We start from the raw sequence: 25198 nt of genomic DNA, 5'->3' as shown, positions 1-25198 counted from the left end.
AAAGATACCTTGTAAATTCTTCAGGTTGATTGGAGTTCTAGTCAAATTGATCAGAGAACTCCTTCAATCAGCTCCTTCCCAAAGCGATGGGTTATCTGATTGATTTGTGCACTTCCTCCAATTCTCTACCAGAATGGAGAGAAACTCTTCCACTCTTTGAATGCTGTATGATTTCTAGGCCCATAGGTTTAAGCTGAAAGAACTCTGGAGGCCATGGAACCCAACCCCCTCCTTTAACAGATGAGGAAAGGGAAGTTGACAATGGTTAAATGACTTGCCCTGGATCACATGGCAAAGGTAAGATTTCAATCTAGATCTCCCTGATTCCAAGTCCAATGCTCTATCTCCTACTATGATACTATTCTCTCCCCTCCCCCATCCATCTTCCAAAGAAGATTCATCCACCTGAAGCAGTTTTCCTTTACTATAACATTCAGTGGGCAGCTGGGTAGCAAAGTAGATAAGAGACTAAATCCTGGAGTCAGGATCACCTGAGTTCAAATCCAGCCTCGGATACCTACTAGCTGTGTAACCCTGAACAAATCACTTAACCCTGATTGCCTCAAAAAAATATGGTATAACACTTAGGACATAATCCTTCATTAACACAACCTAAAATCCCATTAGCTTCTTTGGCTTTTGCTTAACCCTGCCGACTCATGGTTGAGCCTGCTGTCCACACAGGCCTGTTTCTCATGGACTATTATCTAGCCACATTTCCCAATCCTGTACTCATTCTGTTGTTTGATTTTAATTCATGTAGGACTTTACATTTATCTGTCTTAAATTCCACATTGTTCAGTTTCAACCCCTGACTCCAGCCTATTGAGATATTTCTGAAACTGATTCTCTTATCTAACATGTCCCTCCCAGCTTGGTGCTGTCCAAACATTTGATGAGCTTGTTCTGGGGAAGGAAGGATTCGTGTTTGGGAGGGCTAATTTCAAATAAAACCGGATCCTCCATTGTATCCTTTTTCCATACTCAAGTTCACAGAGCTCAAAGTCCCTTCCTGAGGAAACAGGCTCAGAAAGGTTAAGGAGTTATTACACAAGTAATCGACTATAGGTCTTCTGGTAGTTAGCTAGGGGGTGCAGTGGATAGAGCCCCAGGCCTAGAGTCCGAAGACCTGATTTCAAATCCAGCTTCAGACGCCAGCTATGTGACCCTGGACAAGTCACGTAATCCTGTTTCCCTCAGTTTCCTTATCTGTAAAATTAGCTGGAGAAGAAAATGGCAACCACTCCATTATCTTTGCCAAGAAAATCCCAAATGGGGTTACGAAGAGTCAGACACAACTAAACAACAATAACAACAAACTTCCGGTAGTTTGCTGGCCTCTAGTGCTCCGAGGGTTCTCTAAAGTGCAAGGGGGAGCCAACCCTGAAGGTCAAGTGCAAGAATTACAAGGCTTCACAGATTCACCATCTATTGAGCTGGGGTTCTCTTGAAGAAGTTTATATTCTAATGGGGGAAAGAGGACGCATAAAAAGGATACATTGTACATCTTCCCCTAGTCTCTAGGCCAGGCCCCCGTGAAGGCCGAGTCTGTGGGAAATTTCACTTGAAACTTCCATGCTCCTCCTTGTACCTCTGGTGGTCGGCCTGGCACGTTCGGGACTACGCACCTGCCAACCCCTCCCCTTGGATACTACTTCGTGATACCACCTGTGACCACGAGGGGGCACCGAATTGCATTTTCCTTGAAATAGTCAGGGTGACCCTGAGGAGTGACGTCGGGAGGGGGAAGGAGAAACCTACACATAGCGGAGAGACGGGGTGCGGGGGTGGGGGGGGAGAGGGGAGTGTAGGTGTGCGTGCATGCATATTATGTAATGGGGTAAGGATTCCCTTCACCACCCCCAAAAGCAAAAGCCTAAAGTGGAGCGGGATGACATCTCCAAAAGCTTAGAGGGGGTGTTGAGTTTTAAGGCCCGCCCGGGATGCGCTTTTCTTAACGAGAAAACCAAGTGTTTGCACGGCATTTTCATCTTCCTGAGTTCCCAAGGGAGCCAAACAAGCCCCAATGAATCAATTTCTACCACCTGCAGGCCTCCTTCCTTGCAAACGTGCGGCTGAGTCACAGCCTGAAAAACCTCCTCCCTTGGGCCTGGAGGCGTGAGCGCAGGGCTGGAGAGGGGCCTCCCACGTCCCACCCCCGGGAGGGGGACATGGGGAATCAGGGGATGAAAGGGCTCCCGAGAGCTCTTCCCGGGAGACTCGGGGTAACCCATTCCCAAGGCTAGGAAGGTTAAACGACCTACGGGGAGGGGACAGGATCTATGGGTTGGGCTACGGGAAGGGAAGGGTTAACAGCTTCAGCCTCGGGGGCGGGATCGAAGAAGGAGCTCGGTCACAACTGGAGAGGGACCCTGGCCAGAAAGGGTTAAGAGGGTGGGCGCCGTGGGAAGCCACGTGCCGAGGCGTCTTCTCATTGGTCCGACCAGAGTTGTTTGTGTGAGAGGACTGGAGGCGGCCGGGGGCGGGGAGAAATGATTGGCCAGAGGAGCGTAGGCCGCTAAAGCGGTGTTGAAAGGGGAGGGGAGGAAGGAGCAGGCGAGGTGGCTGGCCCCGGGCGTCGGGAGCGGGAGCTGAACGCCTCTGGGCCCCGGAACGGGGCCTCCACCTCCACTGTCACCGTCACTGCCACTGCCACCGCCACCATGCGTTGGGTCCGGGCGCTGCTAAAGAACGCGTCCCTGGCCGGGGCGCCCAAGTACATCGAGCACTTCAGCAAGTTTTCCCCGTCCCCGCTGTCCATGAAGCAATTTCTGGACTTTGGTGCGTAGGACTTTGGGCGAGGAGGGGTCGCGAGAGCTTCAGACTAGGCAGAGGCGATGGGGAGGCAGGCGAGGGCTGCAGGCTGGCAAGAGTTAATGGAGAGTGAAGGGGGCTGCAGGCTGGCAAGGGTTAACAGAGAGTGAAGGGGGCTGCAGGCTGGCAAGGGTTAATGGAGAGTCAAGGCGACTCCAACCTGAGAAAAATTAATGGGAAAGTCAAAGGGGTTCCAGCCTGGGTAAGGTTAATGGGAGAGTCAAAGGTTGATGGACAGTCAAGGGCTTCAGTCGGGGAAGGGTTAATGAAGAATCAAGAGGACTGCAGGCTGGCAAGGGTTAATAGAGAGAGAGAGGCCGGGGCTCCTGGCTGTGAGAAGAAAAGAATTGGGCTCTAGTCCGGGAGGAGTTAATGCCAAGGCTGGACCCGGAGCTGGCCCGGGGCTTGAGTCTGAGAAGGGTAAATAGAGAAGGAGCCGGGAAAGTAGGAGCCCACCCTAACAAGGTTTAAGGAGGGGGCTGGGAGAGGAAGGGTTATTGGTAAAGAACTCCAGACCAGGGCTAGTTTATGGGGCAATCTGGAGAAGGTGAAAACAGGATGGTCAAGGTTAAATGAGGGATCTGTGAGTAGGGAACTAGGAATAAAAGGGTTTAAGAGGCGAATTAGGACTTGGGAAAGAGTTGGAGATGAGAGGTGATGGTAGCAGGCCAGGTTGATAGAGGAAGGGATTCTGAGCTGCAAAGGAGTTTCTTCTGGGAGAATGAAGATGTGGGAGGGAGGGGGAGGCTGGGGAAAGGAGTTGGAGAAAGACTAGGGAGGGGCCCAGATATTAAAAAGGATTATTTGTTGGGTAGGGGTGTCTCCACACATGGTATCCAAGGTTAAGGTGGGTTAGGGAACAGGAAGGTGGAGGAGATAGGAGGAAAGATGGGGACAATAGGCAGAGAGAGCCGGGCAAGGGGAGGGTCAATGACATTGCTTCTAATGGAGTAGTGGGGTACCTAGGTCTTGTGCAGACAATGATAGGAACACTGAGGGGTAAAAATAACCGAGGTCTATAGATTTATGAATAGGACAGGAGAGAATCCTGGGATATGGGACTTTAGAGGAGGATTCTGTCATAAAGGACAGAGGGCAGGGCACAGGAGTTAAAGGTTAGAGGTCTTCCATTAGTAACTGAAGAGAGGTATTAGGGGCTAAGGTTAGGTATCGGCCCATTCCCCTACCCCCACTGCTTTCAAAGGCTGCCCATCTAAACAACGACATTTGAATATCAAAGGCTCCCAAGCTGTTTTTGAGGGGCAATGAACTATAACTGAGGACAGAAACACCATTAGATTCCTTGTGGGGTAGAGTAGAAGAGGGGAAAGGAAACCACCTCTTGGTATCCCCCCCATCTTAGGATCAGGATCACCTTGTACCAGTCCCCGTTATGATGGGTGGGCCAGTTAGAGGCTGTACTAACTGGGCTCATGAAATGGGTATTGTGTGTGCCTGGATCTATCCGTTGGGCACTTCTTTGGTGACAGCTGCGGGGCGAGTGGGGAGGGAGGTCTTCTAGATCTCTGTAGGGTTGGAAAGATAGTGCCTGGCTCTGGTTATGGTCTACATCACTGCAAGGGGAGGAAGAGTACAGCGCTTGGCAAGGACCTAGAACCATAGGGATTGTGGCAGCTAGACACCTGCTCATAGGTCTTGATTCCTCTCTGCCATTCCTTTATCGCCTTTGCCCATCCCTAGTCACTTCATTCTCAACCAAAGATCTGAGGATTCATGCTCCCCAAGTATGAGGGATGATCTGGGAGTTAGGGAAAGCAGAGGAAGATGGGATCCCAGTTCTCCCTTAGACAGGTCCTAAGGCAGGTGATCACTGTACATCTGGCCTCAGCAGGGAGGAGAACCTAAGCCAAAAGTGATAAATTTTAGATCTATTCCAGCAGAAACAGTGAAGCAGGAATAGCTGAGCAGTATCGTAGTATAGCAGAAAGAGTCCTTCCTGGTTTAGCAGTGAGAGGATCTGAGTCCATATCCTGCCTCTGAAACCCAAACCTGTTTGATGTTATACACATCATTTAACACCCTTGGGCCTCAGTTTCCTCATCTGTAAAATTGGGGAGGCGGTTGGATTTGATGGCCTCTGAGGGCCCGTCTAACTCCAGACCTATAATCTGTTTCCTTCCTCTGGCTTGCCTCTAATTTCTCCCTGCCTTAACTCAGCTTCTGTTGTTCAGGAAAGCCAATGTTCTAACCCAAGGACTCTGACCCTTGAGAATCTGAAAGCCCTTCTCTCTTTGGAACAATACCCTGGAATTGGGACCCTGTTACATTTAATTTTTTTCCCTATTTCATTCCCTGCTACCCAAGTTACTAGCACCTGGTAGAGAAGGAAAAAAGAAGAAACTTGTTGGCCTGGAGGAACCTGGGTTACAGTAAAATAGATGTAATTGGAGTAAGGCTGGGGAGTCGCTATCAAGATGGGATAGATGGGTGGAGTTTAGGGAGGGCAGAGTAGGAACGCTGGATTGGAAAGCAGGAGACCTGGGCTCTAATCTAGACTTTGCCACTAGCTGTGGGAATTGAGGGAAGTCTGTTCTGTTCCAAGGTTTTCTCAGTTTCCTTCTCTGTAAAATAAGGGGACTGGATTAGATGGTCTCTAAGTGTCCTTCCATCTCAGGCAATCAATCTGTAGCTTAACAAACACTTCTTAAGTATTTCCTATGTGCCTGGTACTGTGCTGGGGGTAGGGGCCACAAGGCAAAAAAAGGAATAATCGCTGCCCTCAAGCAGCTCCTGTTCTAGTAGGGAAGCAATGTGTACATATGGGACTCCAGGAAGGACAAATAGAAGTTCATTTCAGGCCCTAGCATCTGGGCTCATCAGTCCTGGCAGACCCTGAGCTAAGCTTCCCTGGTGACAGTTCCTCTCTTTCCTTCCATCAGGTTCTAGCAATGCCTGTGAAAAAACTTCCTTCACCTTCCTGAGGCAGGAGCTGCCTGTGCGGCTGGCCAATATAATGAAGGAGATCAATTTGCTTCCGGACCGGGTGCTAGGAACTCCATCCGTACAGCTGGTGCAGAGTTGGTAAGACATACTCTCTCTCCTGGTCCTTCCCTCAGTTTTTTAGAAACACACACACACACACACACACACACACACACACACACACACACACACACACACACACACACACACACACACACACACACACACACACACACACACACACACACACACACACACACACACACACACACACACACACACACACACACACACACACACACACACACACACACACACACACACGGCCAAAGAGACAGAGAGGGAGAGAGGGAAAAACAGGGAGAGACAGAGAGAGGGTGGGAGAGAAACAGAGAGAGGGAGAGAGAGAAAAGGAGAGAAACAGAGCAGGAGGGAGGGGGAGAGAGAGAGAGAGAGAGAGAGAGAGAGAGAGAGAGAGAGAGAGAGAGAGAGAGAGAGAGAGAGAGAGAGAGAGAGAGAGAGAGAAAGTGCGAGTGCACCTTCCTTATCCACAATGATGGAATCCAAGTTCTTCCAGCTACTCTGGGAGGAATGGGGATAAATGAGACTCTGAGAGGATAAGGTATGTATCCATAGATCATCCAGTGTATCTCATCCCATGGGGGCAAACAAGGTCCTCCTAGAAATAACATGATATAGAAAAAAACCCTCTTTGATTTGAACCCAGGCTTTGAATGGTAAATCATTTATTTCACAACCAAACCCCCCAGCCAGGCTAGTGTCAGTATTAATTAATTGGCTAACTTTAGAGAATTAGAATACTCTGGCTGATTTGGTGAAAAACAAACAAGGTTAACTTATTAACTGGCCCTGTCTGATCTAAACCCTAGTAATTTAAACTGGGCATTGAAAGATTTGGCATCTAGTTCTGCTTCTGTAAGCCTGATAGAAGGAACTCTGGGTCTGAAGTCAAAGGGTCTGGTATTGCTCCCCACAACTTCCATGACCTCTGTCTGACAAGTCCCCTTCCTTTGTGCCTCAGTTTCCCCATCTGTAAAATGAATGGGGTTGGACTAAGAGCCCTTCCAGCTCTAGAGCTGTGTCCATCTCACGAACTCAGCTGTGTGGCCTTGGACAAGTTGATTGCACTCCCTGGGCCAGAATTTTGTTATCTTGAAATGAGGGAAATGAGTCTGAATTGGCCCTTAAGGCTCTGTCCTGGTCTGACATTCTCAGGTTCTGTTTGCCATTTTTGTTTATAATAGTAAAGCAATAACAGTGATGCCAATTTTCTGTTTGTTCTTCCATTTAGTTTGTTATTTTTGTCAAGGTGAGTTAACTATCGTTTTCAGTGCAAAGGTTTCCTTTTGGTTGAATTCTATTCCTGGGAGGGAGCCCCTTCAACTAACCCTTCTATTTACTGACAGTGCTAATCAGGGCAAAAGAATATAGTGGAGAGAAGAACCCTGGATTTAGGAACCCAAGGACCAGATTCAAATCTGGGCCCTGCTTCCTGAGTAGCTTTGATCAAATCTTTCTCTTACTGGACTGTCGATATCTACAAATGTTTAATAAGTTTGTTGTCTAAGTGTGTCAGGGACTGTGCTAGCACCATGCAGATAAGCACTGTGATCATCACAGCAACCTGGGAGATAGGCAAGATTATGATCTTCGTTTTATAGATGAGCAAACTGAGGCAGACCAGAGGTTAAGTGACTTGCCTAAGATCACACAACTAGTAAGTATCTGAGGGCAGATTTGAGCTGAAGTCTTCCTAACTCCAGGCCCAGCACTCTATCTGTTGCACCATCTACTGGCCTCCAACTTCTATATCTAACTCCTGTGATCCATCATAACCTAAAATTATATGACCAGGCAGCACTTCTGCCCTAGAAATACATTAATGGAATGCATGAATGCTGGTCCCTAAGGCCAATTACTGGGGAATGTTTCCTAGCATAAGGGAGGGGAGGAGATTTTGGAGCAAAATAAAAGGGATTAAGCCCATCTTTAGTTTTAAAATAAGTTTTATCAATACCTTTTGATTTTACCTTGCAATCATTTTCAAATATTGTATTTCCCTCACATTTTTCCCCTACCTCCCTACCCCTACCTCATAAGCCTTCCTTTTAGTAAAGCAGACTGAGCTCAGGTCATACTCCGTACCTGTCTGTCAGCTGCCATCTCTTCATCAGAAGAAGTGGTGCCCTTTCTCAGTTCCTCTCAGGGACCAAGATTGGATCTTGCTATTACTTTCATGTTCATAAATCCATATTTGTATCCCAAATTGACCCATACAAAAAGTCATTTCGTGCATATGTAATTTCCTATTTAGCATTTTTTTTGAATGTGGCCATGGTGGCTCCATTCTGTTCAGTGGGTCCCCATTGGGATGGAGATCTCCAGGTGTGGAAATGCTCTTCACCATTCTGTCACTTATAATCTTAAAGAGTTGCCTTAAAAAGACTCATGATGGAAAATGCTATCTACATTCAGAGAAAGAACTATAGAGTCTGAATGCAGATGAAAGCTCACTGTTTTCTCTCTTTTTTTGTTTTCTTCTTTCTCATGGCTTTTCCTTTGGGTTCTAATTCTTCTTATGTTTAATATGAATGTATGTAGCCTATATCAGACTGCATGCCATCTTGGGGAGGGAGGAACAGAAGGAAGGGAAGAAAATTTAGAACTCAAAATCTTATAGAAGTAAATGTTGAAAATTAAAAACAAACAAATTAATTAATAAAATAGAATATTTTTTTAAAAAAAGAGTTGCCTTAAGCACTGAAAGTTCCTCATAGCCAGGATGTGTCAAAGGCAGAAGTTGAACCCATGTCCTTCAAGGCTAACCCTCCATCCACTCTACCGTATTGCCTGTCTTTTAATATTGTATAGGGAAAAATAATGGTGACCATGGACATTTTCTTCCAGAATCCTTACCCAATATGGAGCAGAACACATACTTGGGAAAAACTGACTTCAACTAATAGAGAATTAGTCTGGGCAATAGAAAAGCATATTGGTAATGGGGTCCCTCCATCTCCCTGATGCTAGACATTCTCTTGAGGAAACATAGGGGAGCTGAAAAGGAGCAGTAAAGGAGAGGGGAGTATTGAGGGGCTGACCAGGATGAATAGGCAGTGAAGGGATGAGGTACGCCAGAGGACTCAGAACAGGCCCTAGGAAGAATTTCCTGAGTATTAGGAGTACATGGTTGGGGAATTATCACTGTAGGGACCTTTGAGAACTAAAACCCTGGGATAACAGAGGCAGGGGTGTCTTGAACTGACCTATAGAGAAGGAGCTTGGCTTTTGCCTTAGTAAGGATAGAGACCTTGGTCACCCATACATCTCCTTTGCCTATACCTCTCATCTCACCTTCTAGGGAAAAGGAAAGCCTTCTGTCTTGATTAGCAGGATGTCAGAACTTGATTATAATTCAGCTGGATTAACCTTGACTCCAAAACTCTCTTCCTAGATCACAAAGCCCAGTATTTGCTGTTTTACCTCCACAAGAAACATGTAGGGAATGAATACGCAGGAGTGAGGGTTAGAAAGGAGGCAGGAGATGACACCATCTGTTCCTCCCCGTCCTCCTCCTCCTCCTTCTGTCCAGCTAACTGATCATGCTTTATCTCCCACTGGCTTGTTGGCTCCAGGACAAGACCTGCTTTGATTGACCTCCCCATCCTCCCAACCTCCTCCCTGGACACCATGTTCTTTGGACCGGCAAAAAGAGCTGAGCTGAATGTAACTCTTCCCTACCCTTAAGCTATATGTAGATTACTGTACTGAAAAAATGATATATGTGTGTTATTGGTGGCTGGAAAATTTGATTTGGCCCAGGTTACCAGCATCCCAATGTGATCCATAAGGATCCAGTCCAGAAGCACTGGATTTGTTCTTAGATTAGATTTATGTTCTGATTCAGCTATTCCTAGCTGTGTTACCTTGGATGAGTCACTTAATCCTTTACTCCTCCTTCTTTCCTTCCTGGGGTATAAAATAGGGATAATAATGCATTTGTTTGCTGCCTCATTCTCTCAGGGGTATTGTAAAGAAAGCACCAGGTAACCTTTAGTGTGTTAGAGAAACACGAGCTAGTGTTATTATCTCCTTGTTCATTTCATTCCCCAAACCTCCTTGTGGTGATGTAGTGAGGATACATCAGTGGATTCTAAAAGGTATATGAGAGGAGAACAAGATTTGATGAACTGGCCAGGTTCCATGTGTGGACTTTTCTACAGATTCTGTGTCTTCCAAAGATCAGCCCAATTAAATGCACAAAGTCCATCATCAGCTCTTTAAACCTTCTCCCTTGGTGATCTGTTCAGTGGAAAGAATACCTGTATCAGTAAATCTGAGACCTTGAAGTATTGATATTTAATCCCCTAAAGCAGGGATAAGCCTCGTTGGAGGGGCTGAAATTAGTTGAGAAGGCATTTCATCAACAAGGTGATTTAGTTTGGTTTCAGTTCAGTGGTAATAACAGTACCTCACATTTACATAGCACTTTGGGGTTTACAAAAAGCCCTGTTTCCCCCAACACTCCTGTGAGGGTTGACTGGAGAAGCATCGCCGGGACCCTGCAGGGGGCCTCTATAGAAGAAGAGACCCGCATCGCAGGAGGGAAGGAAGGAAAGCTGCAACAGGAAGGAGTAACTCAGAAAGGAAGAAGGTTAAAAAGGACTTTGTGACAGGAAGGGCTGACTGAGAGATTAGGGTATCTCCTGCTCTGATGACTGTTATGAAAAATGTATCACTGGTCCTAGAGTCAGGAGGACCTGAGTTCAGATCCAGCCTCAGACACTTGACATTTACTAGCTGTGTGACCTTGGGCAAGTTACTTAACCCTGATTGCCTCACCTCCCCCCTCCAAAAAAAAGAAAAGAAAAATGTGGGGTACTCTTCTGGCTGACAGGACTTACTTGGGGGTGATCTGAGTGGAGGTGGGGATGGATAAGGTAGCCTTGCAAGATGCCTGTTATCCTATGAATCTGATGAGTCAGGCATTAAAAAGTCTGGAAACCATACAGTGTTGAAGAAATGTAATGTCACATTTATAGCATTGGCATCTAATTCTCAGAGCCATTCTCAGCCGGAATTAATAATTATAGCTGCTAACATAGAAGGATGGGGGGAGGGGAGGAAGGGAGACAGACAGACAGACAGAGAAGAGAGAGAGAGAGAGAGAGAGAGAGAGAGAGAGAGAGAGAGAGAGAGAGAGAGAGAGAGAGAGAGAGAGAGAGAGAGAGAGGAGGAGGAGGAGGAGGAAAAGGTGAGAGCTTTAAGATTTACAAAACAATTTACATGCTTTTTCTGAGCCTAAGTAAACTAAGTGTAAAGAAAATGACAAATGCTATGAATAAAGCAGGGAATCAGTTTGCTTTGCATAACATCAGTACCCAGATTTAACGAATTTTCAGGATGAAGACAACACCCTCTACAGACCCAGTAGTAATCACATGACCCAGCTCTGTGTGTGCGCGTGTGTAACTAATGGACTGACAGACTGAGGTGTTTAGCGTATTGTTTATGATTATATAGTTACCACAAGTCAGAAGCTGGACTTGAACCTAGTGTCTCCTTGCTCTATGTATATGTGTGTATGTATACTTACATACACATACTCACATATATACATACATACACACACACACACACATAAAGGTAATGTGGCAAAGTGGGTATGAATACAAATATATATGTGAGGGATTAAAATACACATCATATATGTATGTGTATGCATGTGTGTATATTATATATGGTTGTCAGTTAACCAGTCAATAGACATAATTTATTAAGCGCCTACTATGTGCCAGATGCTGTATTCAGTGCTGGGAATACAAATATGATAAAGAAAGTACATTTGTGTGTATATGTACATATACGTGTGTAAATGTGTATTTGTACGTATATACATGTATACACGTATAGGTAGATATAGTGATAGAGAAAGAGAAACATATGTACAGATATTACTATGTAAGGTGAGGGTGGAATTGGGGCTGGGATAGAGGAGAGGTTGCAGAATCAGAATCTGGAGTCAATGTTGCAAAGAGAAACTGCTTCTCGGAGACTGTATCTCTCAGCAGGTGTGGTTGTACAGTCTTTTTCAGTCTTGTCTGACTCTCTGGGACTGCATTTGGGCTTTTCTTGGCAAAGATACTGGAGTGATTTGTCATTTCTTTCTCCAACTCATTTACAGATGAGAAAACTGAGGTCAACAGGGTTAAGTGACTTGCCCAGGGTCAAACAGCTAGTGAGTATATGAGACCGGATTTGAACTTAAGTCTTCCTGACTTCAGGTTCAGCACTCTATCTACTGAGTCACCTCGCAGCCAACCTAAGATATCCATCATACCTAGCCCTTTCCTCACTATAATCTTTCAGCCAACCCCATGCATTGGGATCCTTTTACCACAAGATCCCATTTTCTCTATAATAGTTGATCAGTAGGAAAATAGAATTAACTTTATAGAAGCTAATTTATATACAGTGTGGTTGGATGTAAAATATCTGTAATCTCATAGAACCAGGAGAAATATGTCTATAGGAAATAAAAAGATAAATGGAATAAAATCAACAGACTGTGAGTTACTACCCCTTTCCCAGATGGATTCCTTAGTTAGTGTCATCAGGAGGAGGGCGAGATTGAAATTATCACCGTTTCTTTCACTTTCTTACTTCTTCCAGGGTCTCAAACTTAGTGCATTACTGAGCAGAGATAGGATGCTTGTTGCTTTGGGAGAGCCCCTAGCCTGATAGGGAAGGCACAGTTTCTGTCCTTAGGTAGCCCCTAATCTAATGGAAAAGACAGTCTTTCTCATAGATCAGAAGATACTAAATTGAGAACTAGAAGAGACTGTAGAGGTTCTTATTCAACCTCCTCATATTACTGATGAAGAAATAGGCCCAGAGAGGCTAAGGGAACTGTTTATGGTATTAAGTGAGAGGTCTGGGATTCCAACCTAAGTCCCGACTGTAAATCCAACATCATCCTCAGGCAGCACCCGCTCCCTCTTTCCCCTATCTGATAAGAGAAACGTAGTCCCTTAGAGAGTCTACAGTTAATGGAGGACACACAACTTCTTCCCTTGCACAGCTCTGAATACTATTTCCATATGGTTTTTGGTCACACATCAGTCACTTTATCCAGCCATGTTCTTGTATTCAGCCACATTCCTAGCTGATATATCTATTCAGAGCAACATGGAGACATCCCTCTCTTTACTGTGCTCATCAGGCTCCTCATTCTCCTGGTCAGAATTTGTCCACAAGAAACCTAGCCCTTGGAGACATACCAAGGAGATCTTTAGAGGGTACCCCAGGGCCCTGGCACAGCAACTGACTGGGAAACTGATATAACAGTCTAATATTGGAGGAAATGAATAAACTTGAAAACATTGGCAGAGTGGAGTGGCAGTCATATAGATGTGATCCTGGATCACTTTCTGGAGGAAGCAACTATGACCAATTTTTTTTTTAATTCCTGGGCAGAGGTTTCAAGGTTGGTAGGAGGTGTTGAGGTAGGGGATTGGGATGACTTTAGGCATTGATCCCAGAAATGACAGAACAGTCAGAGATGTCCAGGTCACAGAATCATAGAATTTGGAAGTTGGGAGGGATCTCAGCAGCTACCTGACTGACCCCTTCTTTACCTGAAAAATTTCAACTCTAAGATACTTGACAAGTGGTCAGCCAGGGTCTGCTTAGAGATTTCTAATGAAGGGAACCCACCCTCCCTTGGGGCAGCCCATTCCACTTTTACATAAGCCCTAATTATTAGGAAAAATTTTTCCAGACACCAAGCTTAAATCAGTCCCTGCAATTTCCATCCACGGTTCCTGATTCTACCCTCCGGGGTCAAACAGAACCGGTCTAATCCTGTGACAGCCCTCAGATCCTGGACTACAGCTGTCACGCGTCAGCTTTGAGTCTTTTCCAACCTAAACATCCCCAATCCCTTCACCTGATCCTCTTATGCCATGGATTCAAGGTCAGGAGATCTGAGTTCTAAACGTGGCTTTGCCATTAACTTCCTTTGGGCCAATCTCACTTTCCTTCTCTTTTGCACTAAATGGTCTCTTCTAGGCCTCTCCCAGCTCTGACATTTTCTTTTTCTACTCTAAAAAGCAGCAAGTTGAAGACCACGGAGAATTCCAAACTATGCTTTCATGTGTTGTTCCAACCACAGGACTGGGGCAAGGACAGGGATATCACAAAGCTCTCCTCAGCAGAATGGAAGAACCAGGGTGCCATGCTGTTGGGCAAAGTTCTGAGGATGGCACTTGAGTGCTGTTGACAAGCAGAGCAGAAAGAAAAAAATATCTTTCCCCCAGAGATTTCTAGTTTTTTCCCTCTTGGAGAGTGGGAAGAAAGGAATGAGAACCCACCTGTCCTGATTCCCAAGCCTGGCACCACCTTCTCTGCCCTAAGTACTGCCTTCTCCCCAAGCACCCTTCCCCCAAGTTCCCTGACCTGTCAGTAAAGGGAAAGAGAGGGTGGGCCCCATCACTTTTATAGTCCAAGTTGCCACCCCAAACAGTTTTTCCCAAAACAGTTGCCCTTGCCCCATTTTGATGCACATGTGACCAGATGTTCTACCTCCCTGAGACAGTGAGGCCTTGGAGATGAATTGGTAAAAGCAGACCAAGCTATCTTCCTCTGAGCTGGACAAAGAAAGCCCCTTCTCCCAGCAGTTTGAACTCTGATCCCATCCACGAGCCCCTTAGAATAAACAGGCAGGGTATACCCATCTGCCTCTTGGCACAGCTTCCTGCCCTCTGCTTCAATTCACCCAGCCTTCTTCCTTCCAAACCATTCATGCATGAAGAGACTCATCTCTGGGATTTCTTGCCTCAGACCTCAAAAATGATGCCACCCCCTTCCCTTTTGATTACTTCCTCATCCAAACCCTCTAGGCTGTGTATCTCCTTTGAAAGAGAGACCTGAGACTCTTAATCCCCTGTCCCACTTGTAAACCTCCAACTTTCCTTTCTGTCATCTGGCCACACTCCCTTAAAGGATGTCCAACAGGGATATAAAGAAGGGTATCCCTAAGGTCTTTTGGGATTGACTGGGAGGCCTTATTGGTACTAAGTCTACTCACCACTCAGCAGGCCCCAGTTAGCTTGGGAATATCCAAGCTATCCAGTCTCTAGCATTATTTTACCTTTCCAGCTTTCAACAGCTCTACATAATCTGTGCTTCAGCAAAAGTGGATGACTCAGTGTCCCAGAATCTCTACCGTGTATTTGCCTGACTCTTGCCCTTTATTCATGGTATTTTGTTGACCTGGAATACTTTCTTCTTCCTCTTCCCTCCCCCCCCATTGAAATCCTACCTAGTCTTTATAGCTCAGCTCAGATTCCACCTTTTCAAGGAATTAGTTTCCTTGTTCCATTCAGTCAGTAATGACCTTTTCCCCTCTTGGCCTTCACATAACTCTAGGCCCCTCTATTATGCACTTTTCATGTATTACTTCATGTTGCAGTTGTTACTTTATGTATCAAATGCCTTTACCGGACCTTAAGCTCCATGAGGAAAGAGTCTTATTTCAGCACTGTATCTTCCTCAGTTCTTAACTTCAAGCTCTACATACAGTAGGTGCTTAATAAATGTATTGAATTGCCATGGGACCTTCTCCCCATCTTCCAACCCCTTTCTCAAAGGGTCTGATCTTGTTCTGCACTAACAAAACAGAAGAGAGATGTTTGAGGGCATGGGAAAGAGGTGATTAGGCTGCTTCTGATAGACTGCAGGAGTGGAAGGAGAAGGAGTCAGGGCTGATGCTGGGGGACTTTTCTGAGCTCAGATCAGGCTCCAGTTAAACAAAATTCAACTCAACAAGCATTTACTATCAATTCAACTAATATTTATTTTAAATTCCTACTGTGTGCAAGGAAGGCTCTTTGATGGAAGGTGCTGGGGAAACAGTGACAAGTAGAAATACATATAGGAATTTGCATTCATCTGGGGGATGCTACACCTATACACTGATGTATAAATGCAAAGCATATACAAGCAATTTCAAAAGATTTAGAAGCACTAACAACTGGGGAAGGGGGGAATGAGAAGAAAGAACTGGAAGGAGTAAATGAGCTGGCGATTTTATGAGGCAAAGGTAAAGAGGAAAAATGCATTCCAGATGTGGAGGATCACCTGGACAAAAACCTGAAACGGGGAGATGACTATCACATAGAGAAGAACTGTTGACAGCCTAGTTTGAGTGAAATCGAGTGCCTAAAAGAGAATAGCCTGTAATAGAAATGGGAAGAGAGATGATAGCCAGATTGTGAAGGCATTTATGTGTAATGCTGAGGATTTTATATTTTCATAGGGAGTTCCTGAATTTTGAGGAGAGGAGTGACATGGTCAGTCAGATCTGTTTTAGGAGTATGAGTCTGGGAGTTTTATGTTGGGAAGATTAAAGAGGAGAGATGGAAACAGAGAAACCAGTGTAGTCCAGGTGAGAAGTGATAAAGGCCTGAAGGCTAGAGGCTTTGTGAATGCAGAGAAAGGAATGAATGAATGCAAGTAATATTAAGTCAGTCAGTAAACATTTATTAAGGACCTACTGTGTGCTCAGACTTGGCAATGATGAGGTTGCTGGCCTGGGTTGATAAGTGTTGTCCTTAATGAAAATGGGGAAATTGGGAAGAGGGATGAGTTACAAGGACCAAAGATCTGCCAAAGATCCAGGCTCCCACTTCTTAACATTTCTTTGCCCCAACCTCCTACTTCTTTGCTTAGGTATCAATAGATACTTGGTCATACTTGGTCATTTGGAATGACTTCTTCCAGTTTCAGTCCCAATCGTCTCTCTCCATCCTGTTTGAAATTCATTTCTCCAGAGCTAATTAAGCCATTTAGCTCCTGAGGGAAAGCTCACCAGAGGATGGTTAGTTACATATACTGTTAGAGCTGTCCGGTGTTCAAAGGTCGAAGGACTTAGGGTCTGGACATCTGGATTCTAGACTAGGCTCTGGCACCAAGTCTATGTGAACTTGAACATGTGACTTTCCCTTTCTCCTCTGTTGAACTAGATCAGAGGTTCTTGATATTTTTTGTTTCACAGGCCTGTTGGACAGTCCGGTAAAGCCTATGGACACCAGCTCAAAAGAATGTTTTTAAATGTGCAGATTACAAAGGAAGCCAATTACATAAACATAGGTATCAGAATATTTTTTTTAAAAGAGCTCATGGACCCTGGTTTAAAAATCTAGATGAGTTACAGGTAGCTCGGTAGTGTCAGGCCTGGTGTCTGGAAGACTTATCTTCCTGAGTTCAAATCTGGCCTTAGATATTTACTGGCTTTGTGACTTTGGACAAGTCACTTAGTCCTCTTTGCCTTAATTTCCTCGTCTGTAAAATGGGCTGGAGAAAGAAATGGCAAACCACTCCAGTATCTTTGCCAAGAAAACCCAAAAGGGGGTCACGAAGAATCAGACACAACTGAACAAGACTAGATGATCTCTAAAATCCCTTTTCTAGACCTGACATTCTGTGATTCAGTGATAAAAGGCTGTGGGAGATTGAAAAGATATAGAAAGTGACTTGAAGCAGAGTGAAGTAGAAGATGGGGTGTTGGATCTGGAATCAGATAGACTTGAGTTTAAATTTACCTCAGATACCAACTGTATGACTCTGGGCAAGTCGCTTAACTTCCTGTTCCTTGGTTTTCTCATCTATAAAAGCCTGGACTCCATAACTTCTTAGTTCCTTTCTAACTCTAAATCTTTGATCCTATGACCTTTGGACAACTTATTGTGGAGTCAGGAGGATTCAGGATGCACACACAAATATACACAGATACCCCTTCCTACCCCTACCCCCACATACATACATGACAATGAAAATGAAAATTTAATAAAACTACACAGCAAATTCAACATGATGATGCAATAGAGGTGAGATCCCTGAGCATAAGGAAGCCCAGGGTAATGGATTGGTCACATTAGTTAATCTGGGAAGGTTTCCTCCAAGGGTTAAGTTTTGGAGTAGGTAGTAGGAAGTTTGATTTGGCCAGATAGAAACCGTTCAAACACATTCTAGTTCTTCTTCCTTTCTTTCCTCCTGCCCCCACCTCTGCCTAAAGGTATGTCCAAAGTCTTCTGGACATCATGGAGTTCCTGGACAAAGACCCTGAGGACCATCGAACCCTGGGACAGTAAGTAATTGAGATCTCTGTGGATGAGTACAGTTGGGTCACTCATTAATTATTTCCCTGGACCAAGTGCTCTGCAGGGGCAGAACTCTGTGCTAAGGACTGGGGCCTGATCCAGGACAAGGAGAGGAGATAGTTGCTGCTTTGTTATAGCTTCCAATGTGCTAGACAGGGTTGGGACCTCAAGGCCACAGGTTCTCCATACCTATTAGAGGATGTCACAGTCCCTGTCCTCCTCAATCTTCTGGTCTAACAGGGAGAGATTAGATACAGACAGAAACAAAGGCCAACTCTCCAGCTAGACAGAACTGTTGCCCTCCATACTAGGGCCTTTATTGTAGGGGGATGGAGAAGGGATGAAGGGAACTGAGTTCTTTGGTGCTGGGAGTGGAGATGTGAGGAGGGCATGTCAGGCCTCAAGGCCTGAAGCTCTGAAAAGGGCTGAGGTGACTGGAATGAATGGAAAAGCATTTTAAGCACTTGCTATGTGCAAAGTGCTGGGGGTGCTAATATAAAAGGAAGACAGTCCCCATTCTCAAGGGGCCATGTTTTAATGCAGTTTCAGCTTAAGTCTGACGGAAAGACTCCATGGTCCTTAGGTACTGTGACAGAGCAGATGGTGGCGCATCTTCTTTAATGACAGGGTGGAAGAAGAGGCAGGAGACTTCAATGAGGAGAACTCTGGTGGGGGGCGGGGGCACGAGATGGGGAGGAGATTTGGGGAAGAGAAAAACAACTTCCCCCACCCTCCCTAGGTTCACAGATGCCTTGGTCACAATCCGTAACCGGCACAATGATGTGGTGCCAACCATGGCCCAGGGTGTGCTGGAGTACAAGGAGGCCTATGGTGATGACCCTGTCTCCAACCAGAACATCCAGTACTTCCTGGACCGATTCTATCTCAGCCGTATCTCCATCCGAATGCTCATCAACCAGCATAGTGAGAACCAGGGAGAACAAGGGAAAGGGGGGGACTGAGAGGAAGGACAGAACTGCTGAGTCAGAGGGATGAGAGGAGTTGGGGGGGGTGTCAGATGAGAGAAGCTGGGGAAGTCAGAGGGGTTAGAGGAGATGGGGGGGGTCAGGTAAGAGGAACTGTGAGGGGTCAGAGAGGACAGAGAAGCTGGGGGGGAGGGCAGAGGATCCAGAGGAGCTGACGTGGAGGGGGGAGCCCGGCATGAAAGTGGGGAGGGGTGGCAGATGAGAAGAGCTTGGAGAAGGATCTCTAGGTAAGAGGAGCTGGCAGGAACCCAACAGGATAACATACATCGTCTTTCTCCCTCAGCATTGATCTTTGATGGTAGTACAAACCCTGCCCACCCCAAACATATTGGCAGCATTGATCCCAACTGTGATGTCTCTGAGGTGGTGAAAGGTGTGTATGGGGCAAGTGGGTGTGCCATATGGGGAGGTCTCTGACTCTTCCAGGCCCTGAGGGGACCAGCAGCGACCCCATAACTTTTACAATAAGAAAGATACTGCTCCCCCACTGTCCCCTCTCAGGGGAGGAGAGAGAGAGTAGGGAACTTCATGTCTCCTAAGTGAGAGACTTGAGGAGAAATTTCAGCCAAGGGTGGCAACTGTTGGCGCCACCCAGTTGGCAAAGAAAGGCTTTCACCTGAGCTCTGCAGGCAGGTGAAAACTGTGTCAGGTTCTTTGCTAAGATGTGTGTGTGTGTGTGTGTGTGTGTGTGTGTGTGTGTGTGTGTGTGTGTGTGTGTGTGTGTGTTGGAACTTTCCTTTCTTTCCTCCAGATGCCTATGATATGGCCAAACTCCTATGTGACAAATATTATATGGCTTCTCCCAGCTTGGAGATTCAAGAGATCAATGGTGAGCTTGAGGTGGGACAGTCCTTGGGAAATTCTCTTGGGAGTGGAAGGGCAGAACAGGTTAAGAAAGAAGTTGGATGGGAAGGGGATAAGAGACTGGAGTGGGGCACTGAGTGTGGTGACCTCTTAGCAACTCCTTGACTTTTGAACTCTGCCTCACTCTAGCCTCCAACTCCAAACAGCCCATCCATATGGTCTACGTCCCCTCCCATCTCTACCACATGCTCTTTGAGCTCTTCAAGGTGAGGAAGCTCTTCGAGGGGAGGAGGGGGTAGCATGGGAGAAAGAGAGTGGGTCTGCTAGCAGAGAAGGGATCTGAGGAACAGAAGAGCCCAGTTGGGCTCCCTAACATTTCCCCTCTCTTCCCAGAATGCCATGCGGGCAACTGTGGAGAGTCATGAGTCCAGCCTCACACTCCCACCTATCAAGGTGATGGTGGCCTTGGGTGAGGAAGATCTGTCTATCAAAGTATGTGACTTTTGACCCTAGGGGCTGGAAGGCTTGGAGTTGGGAGGGGATGGGGATGGGCGGTTAGAGATGGAGTAAGGATTGACAGTTCTCTGAATGTTAAGTATTGAGTACAAAGGATACCTTGGGTCTAGAGCTCCCTCTCATGAACATGATTTTGAGGCAATTTATTCTACCCCTAAGACTCTTCCTGGACTTGGGCTTGGGGTAGATATTGAGGGGAGGAAGGATTGAAGGTGGAAGAAGGATTGGGGGACAAGAATATTTGGAGAGATTGGGAGTTAGGGTGGGTGGAATTAAGGTGCTCTCACCTGGGTGAGGGAGGAGCAGCTAACATGTCTTGTCTCACGTAGATGAGTGACCGGGGCGGGGGCGTTCCTTTGCGAAAGATTGAGAGGCTCTTCAGCTACATGTACTCAACAGCTCCCACCCCTCAGCCAGGCTCATCAGGGACTCCTTTGGTGAGATGGACACCTAGTACACCCTCCTTCCCACCTCCCCAATGAACCCCCCCTTTCACCAGCTCCCAGGCTCATGCATGGGCCTCTCTCTCTTTGTATGTCCCCCTTCCCTCTGGTCTTTTTGACTTTGCCCCTTCAAAGCTCGTTTTGACTTGTCCTCTGTCTCTCTGTCATTCATTTTCTCTGTTATTCTCTCTCTTCAACTCTTGGTATCGACATTTTTACACATCCATATTCTCTCACTCTCTTTGTTTTCCTCCTCCTCCACTATGACTCAATCTCTTCCTCAGCCAAACTTACTCATCCATGTCTACCTCTAGGTGACTGTTCTTGTCCTTCTCTAGCTTTCTCTATCCATTCTCTATCTATCCATTTCCCTCCTAGCATTCCTCCCTCTACAATCTCTCTTGCTGTCCCCAGATCTCTGTTCTATGGAGTAACCAAGTGCCTTATTCCGTGCAGGCTGGTTTTGGCTATGGACTCCCCATATCCCGCCTTTATGCCAAGTATTTTCAGGGTGACCTGCAGCTGTTCTCCATGGAGGGCTTTGGGACTGATGCTGTCATCTATCTAAAGGTGAGTTATTCTTTTCCTCAATTCCTCCTGCTCTCCTATGACATAACTGACTGGTGTTAAAATGGAACAAGGAGGAACCTGTTGCTTTCTCTGTCTCTGGGGAGGATCTCACCTTACCCCTTAGCATCTTACCCCTGGGGCCTGAGACTAAGTCACTGTCTTGTGAACGTGGGAAGAAAGGAGGAGGGCGGCTGGTTTCCTGCTTCCAAGATACTATGGCAGGGTCATCTCATATACTTTTGGGTCTCAGAGACCTAAGGTTAATATTGTGAAAGGATTTGACAGGAGCTGACCTAGCATGTGTTAATTGCCTGACATCCTTTGTACCTGCTGCCCTGCTGTATCCTTCCCTGTTGAACAATGAGCCAAGCAAGAACTCCCTGTTATGCCTTCGCCCTATGGCCCAGCTCTGGGGAGCTTTGAGAGAATTTCCAGGGCTGGTGTGTTGAGACCAGGGTACTCCACCCATCCAGTGAAGGCCTGAGTCAGCTCTGCTTGGCAAAGAATCATAGATTACCAGAGAGCCTGGAGAAGTGAGGCCAGGGATACCTGATATGACCTTTCTGCAATTCCTCCTGCTATCCCTGGCACCAAGATCAGTTCCTCTGCCTTTTTGTTTTGGACAAAGACACTGCCTGTATGGGGAATGAGCTGACAGTCCAGAACAGCCCTAGTTTCCAGTAATAATTACCTGTGATTTTATAGTACTGGTGGCAGCTCTTGGGAGGAGAGCCACTGGGGGCCGACCTTCTATGACCTGGGCCCCTCTATCACACTATTTGTGAGCATGCTTGGAGTGTGGTGGGTATGGGCAGGAGGTGGTACTGACAGCTTCCTCTTCCCAACAGGCCCTATCAACAGATTCTGTGGAACGCCTGCCCGTCTACAACAAATCAGCATGGCGTCATTACCAGACTATCCAGGAGGCAGGCGACTGGTGTGTGCCCAGTACAGAACCCAAGAACACATCCACCTACCGAGTCAGCTAGATAGGCTGCCAGTGGAGGAGGCCTTTGGAGGGTTCCCATTGCTGGCAAGTCCCCTCCTGGCTTTGCAGTGATGACCATGAGGACAGATGGATCTCTTTAGGGACTGGTCACCCTGTTGACCTTCCCCCTATATCCACAACCCTAAGGGGTTGGGGGTATGTCGCCCTGTTGACCTGTCTCTGTTTCCATGGAAATTATGGTGATGCCCTTTACTATACCGGCCCCCAGGTGCCAATTTCTGTTTCTATTAAGACCCCTGGGAGATTCATCCTTTTAGATCTTCCCCTCTACCCTAACTATCTCAAGTTGCAGGGAGGGGCAGGGAAGAGCCCCCCCCTGATAACCTGACTGTTTCTATGGCAATTGTAGTGGTGCCTTCACTACAGTGGCCCCCAGGTGCCAATCTTTGTCTCAATAGAGACTCCTGGGTAGACCCCTAGAGTGATCTACCTAGTGACTTCTCCCCGCCCCCTCCACTACTCCAAGGGAAGAGGGTCTCCTTGATGATATATTTTTTTCCTTGGCAACTGGGATGATTCTTTCACTTCAGTGGCCTCTAGGTGCCAATCTCCGTCACCATAGAGACCCCTGGAGTGGTGTCCCTGGTGACCTTCCTCTTACCCCTCTGTCACCCCAAGTAAGAGGTGTGGATTCTCCTTGATGCCCCACTGGCAGTGAAGGTCTCACCACAGTGGCCCCCAGATCTGTCTTCCCCTTGGTAACTCCCTTAAGGTCTCTAGCATATCTTCCATGGGGGGGTGTCCCAATGGTAATTCAAAGGTGGTAACCCCACCGAAGACAAAATCTGTCGCTTCTCAACCTGGGGAGTGGGGCAGTATTCTGGGTGCCTTGCCACTCATCCAATTTCTGTAGGTCTTCCATCTGGACCCCTCAGCTTTCCTTTTCCTTCTCCTTTGAGCCATTACGCATGCACGCACAGACACATAGGCACATAGACACACAGACACACACACAGACACACACAGACTCTCTCTCTCTCTCTCTCTCTCTCTCTGTCTCTCTCTCTCTCTCTCTGTCTCTCTGTCTGTCTGTCTGTCTCTCTCTCTCTCTCTCTCTCTGTCTCTCTCTCTCTCTTCCTCTTCCTCTCTCTTCCCAGGGGTTGGGCTCTTATCAGTGTTAGGAAAGGCCTGGGGGAGGCTGGGGCCAAAGAAAAGAAAGGACACCAGCAAGGAGAAGTGGAGCAGAGAGGCTCTGGCCACTATGGCATCCACTATGCTGATGGACCTATCAGGCTTCCAACTTCCCTGGGGTTGATAAAGACAGAAATGTGAGTGGATGGGTGAGTCCCTTCACCCCAGGGACATTGGAGCAGATGTTGGTCTAGTGGGAAGACTCCTTTTGAAAGAGTCTAAGGACACCCTCAAGTACCAGCCTTCCCAGAGTACATCAGCCCCTCTCCCTAAGCAGTGTTTTTCTCTCCCTCCTTGGTCCAGGCTCTCTAGCACTTGTACCCATCCTGCCTGAGCAGCTGCAGTCCCTTGGACTCCCCTTCTGTGATCCCTGCCCTCTTCTTCCTCCCCAAACCACCCTTGTGCTTGGTGTGGCTTGCTCCCCCCGAACTGTATGTACATATCTAGTTTTGTATCCCTGAGGCGGCTTTACCCCCTCCCTCTCAGCTGTCCTGCACATGAGAGGTTAAAATTGTATGTACCTCCTAGCGATGCCTGGTAAAAAGGAGATTCAATGAAATTTCCAGTTTGGTCACTTACTAGTGGTGGTGGGAGGCAGTGGAGAGGGATGGGGACAGTGCCTCTAGACCAAGCCCTCCCACTCACCCACATCTCACGAAATCCTGTAACAGGCACAACATATCACACCCCTAACTCCCTGAAAGACACATGGGATAGTCTAAGATAGTCTAACAGATCCAATATCTAGGTCATATGCATCACTTACACAATACCAATGGCCTAACCTTTGAAAGACAGTTCTAGTATGCTGTCTTGAGTGTGCACAACAGCCTTCGTTACCTATACGGAACTGGAGAATTGTCCAAGTTGAAAGGACTTTTAGGGAATATCTAATCCAAACACCTCATTTAATGAATAAGGAAACTGAGGCCTCTAGGGGGAAAAGTCTTCCCCAGGTCACACACTAAGTAATAGAGCTGTTATTTGAACCCAGGCCCTCCGACTAAATCTGATGTTTCTCCACAGTACCATTCTATCTCATGAGCAGAATCACTTAGGCTTGAAGTGAGGCTTTCCCAAACAGTCTAGTTTGTTGTGTTTCTTACCTACAGTGGCCACCCAAATAGGAATATTTAGGAGAAGGGAATATTGGAAATCATCCAATTCTACTCACCCCCCCTCCCCACCAGCAATTTTAACAAATTAAGACTCAGAGTGTTTGGTGATTTGCCCAAGGTTACACAGTAGGGGGAGAATTCAAATGCGGTTCTTGCTCGCTTCCTCTCACCACTCCTTTAACCAAAGGAGGGACGAGAACAGCAGAGCAGGAACTGAGGTCCTTCTGTGTCAGGGTACACAGCAGTAAGTGGAGAATACCCCCTTTAGAGACCAGTCCCCAGCCCAGCCAGGGGACACAGCCAGCTGTTTGGAGGAAGATTTCCAGGTCCAAAAGGGGAGTCTATCTGTTGTTCCAGATCTGTCCTGGTTAGTCTCCCATTTCTCTCTTAGTCATTTCTTTCTCACACCTGCTACTGGTTCCTAGAGGAAAGATAACATTGTCCCTGGTCCTTGGATGAAGGCTTTGGGCATTTGGGCACAGGGTTGGTGAGGCAGATGTCTATTGCTTAGCCTATGTCCTGCCATTGTGACATTTCCTAACAAGGGCACAAGCTGGTTCTTGGCACGTTGCCACAAGAACTACTAACCCTGCCCCCTCTTCTACCAATCCTGAGGGAAGGAGTGGGCCCTGCCCATCCCTGAGGGCACTTTGGTGCCCTCTGCTGGCTGCTCTCTGGCTAT

General features: G+C 46.7%; 1 protein-coding gene across 2 annotated transcripts; it reads left to right on the top strand.

Annotated features, from left to right (window-relative positions):
* Positions 1-2438: 2438 nt before the first annotated feature.
* On the top strand, positions 2439-23957 carry PDK2 (pyruvate dehydrogenase kinase 2). Of its 2 annotated transcripts, none has more exons than XM_072646090.1 (11): positions 2439-2781; positions 5715-5856; positions 17855-17926; positions 18679-18863; positions 19209-19298; positions 19677-19754; positions 19919-19995; positions 20123-20221; positions 20575-20682; positions 21145-21258; positions 22107-23957. In XM_072646090.1, exons 1-11 carry the CDS (start codon positions 2664-2666, stop codon positions 22245-22247), a joined length of 1224 nt encoding a protein of 407 aa, XP_072502191.1. In that variant the 5' UTR covers positions 2439-2663; the 3' UTR covers positions 22248-23957. The 2 variants fall into 2 exon arrangements, with proteins under 2 accessions (XP_072502191.1, XP_072502192.1); XM_072646091.1 differs by lacking the exon at positions 2439-2781 and adding an exon at positions 3138-3234.
* The last annotated feature ends 1241 nt before the right edge of the window (positions 23958-25198 follow it).

Source organism: Notamacropus eugenii, chromosome 2 (genome assembly GCF_028372415.1).
Source record: "Notamacropus eugenii isolate mMacEug1 chromosome 2, mMacEug1.pri_v2, whole genome shotgun sequence".
Classification (NCBI taxonomy): Eukaryota; Metazoa; Chordata; class Mammalia; order Diprotodontia; family Macropodidae; genus Notamacropus; species Notamacropus eugenii.
This window is presented reverse-complemented; position numbering and strand designations above follow the sequence as displayed.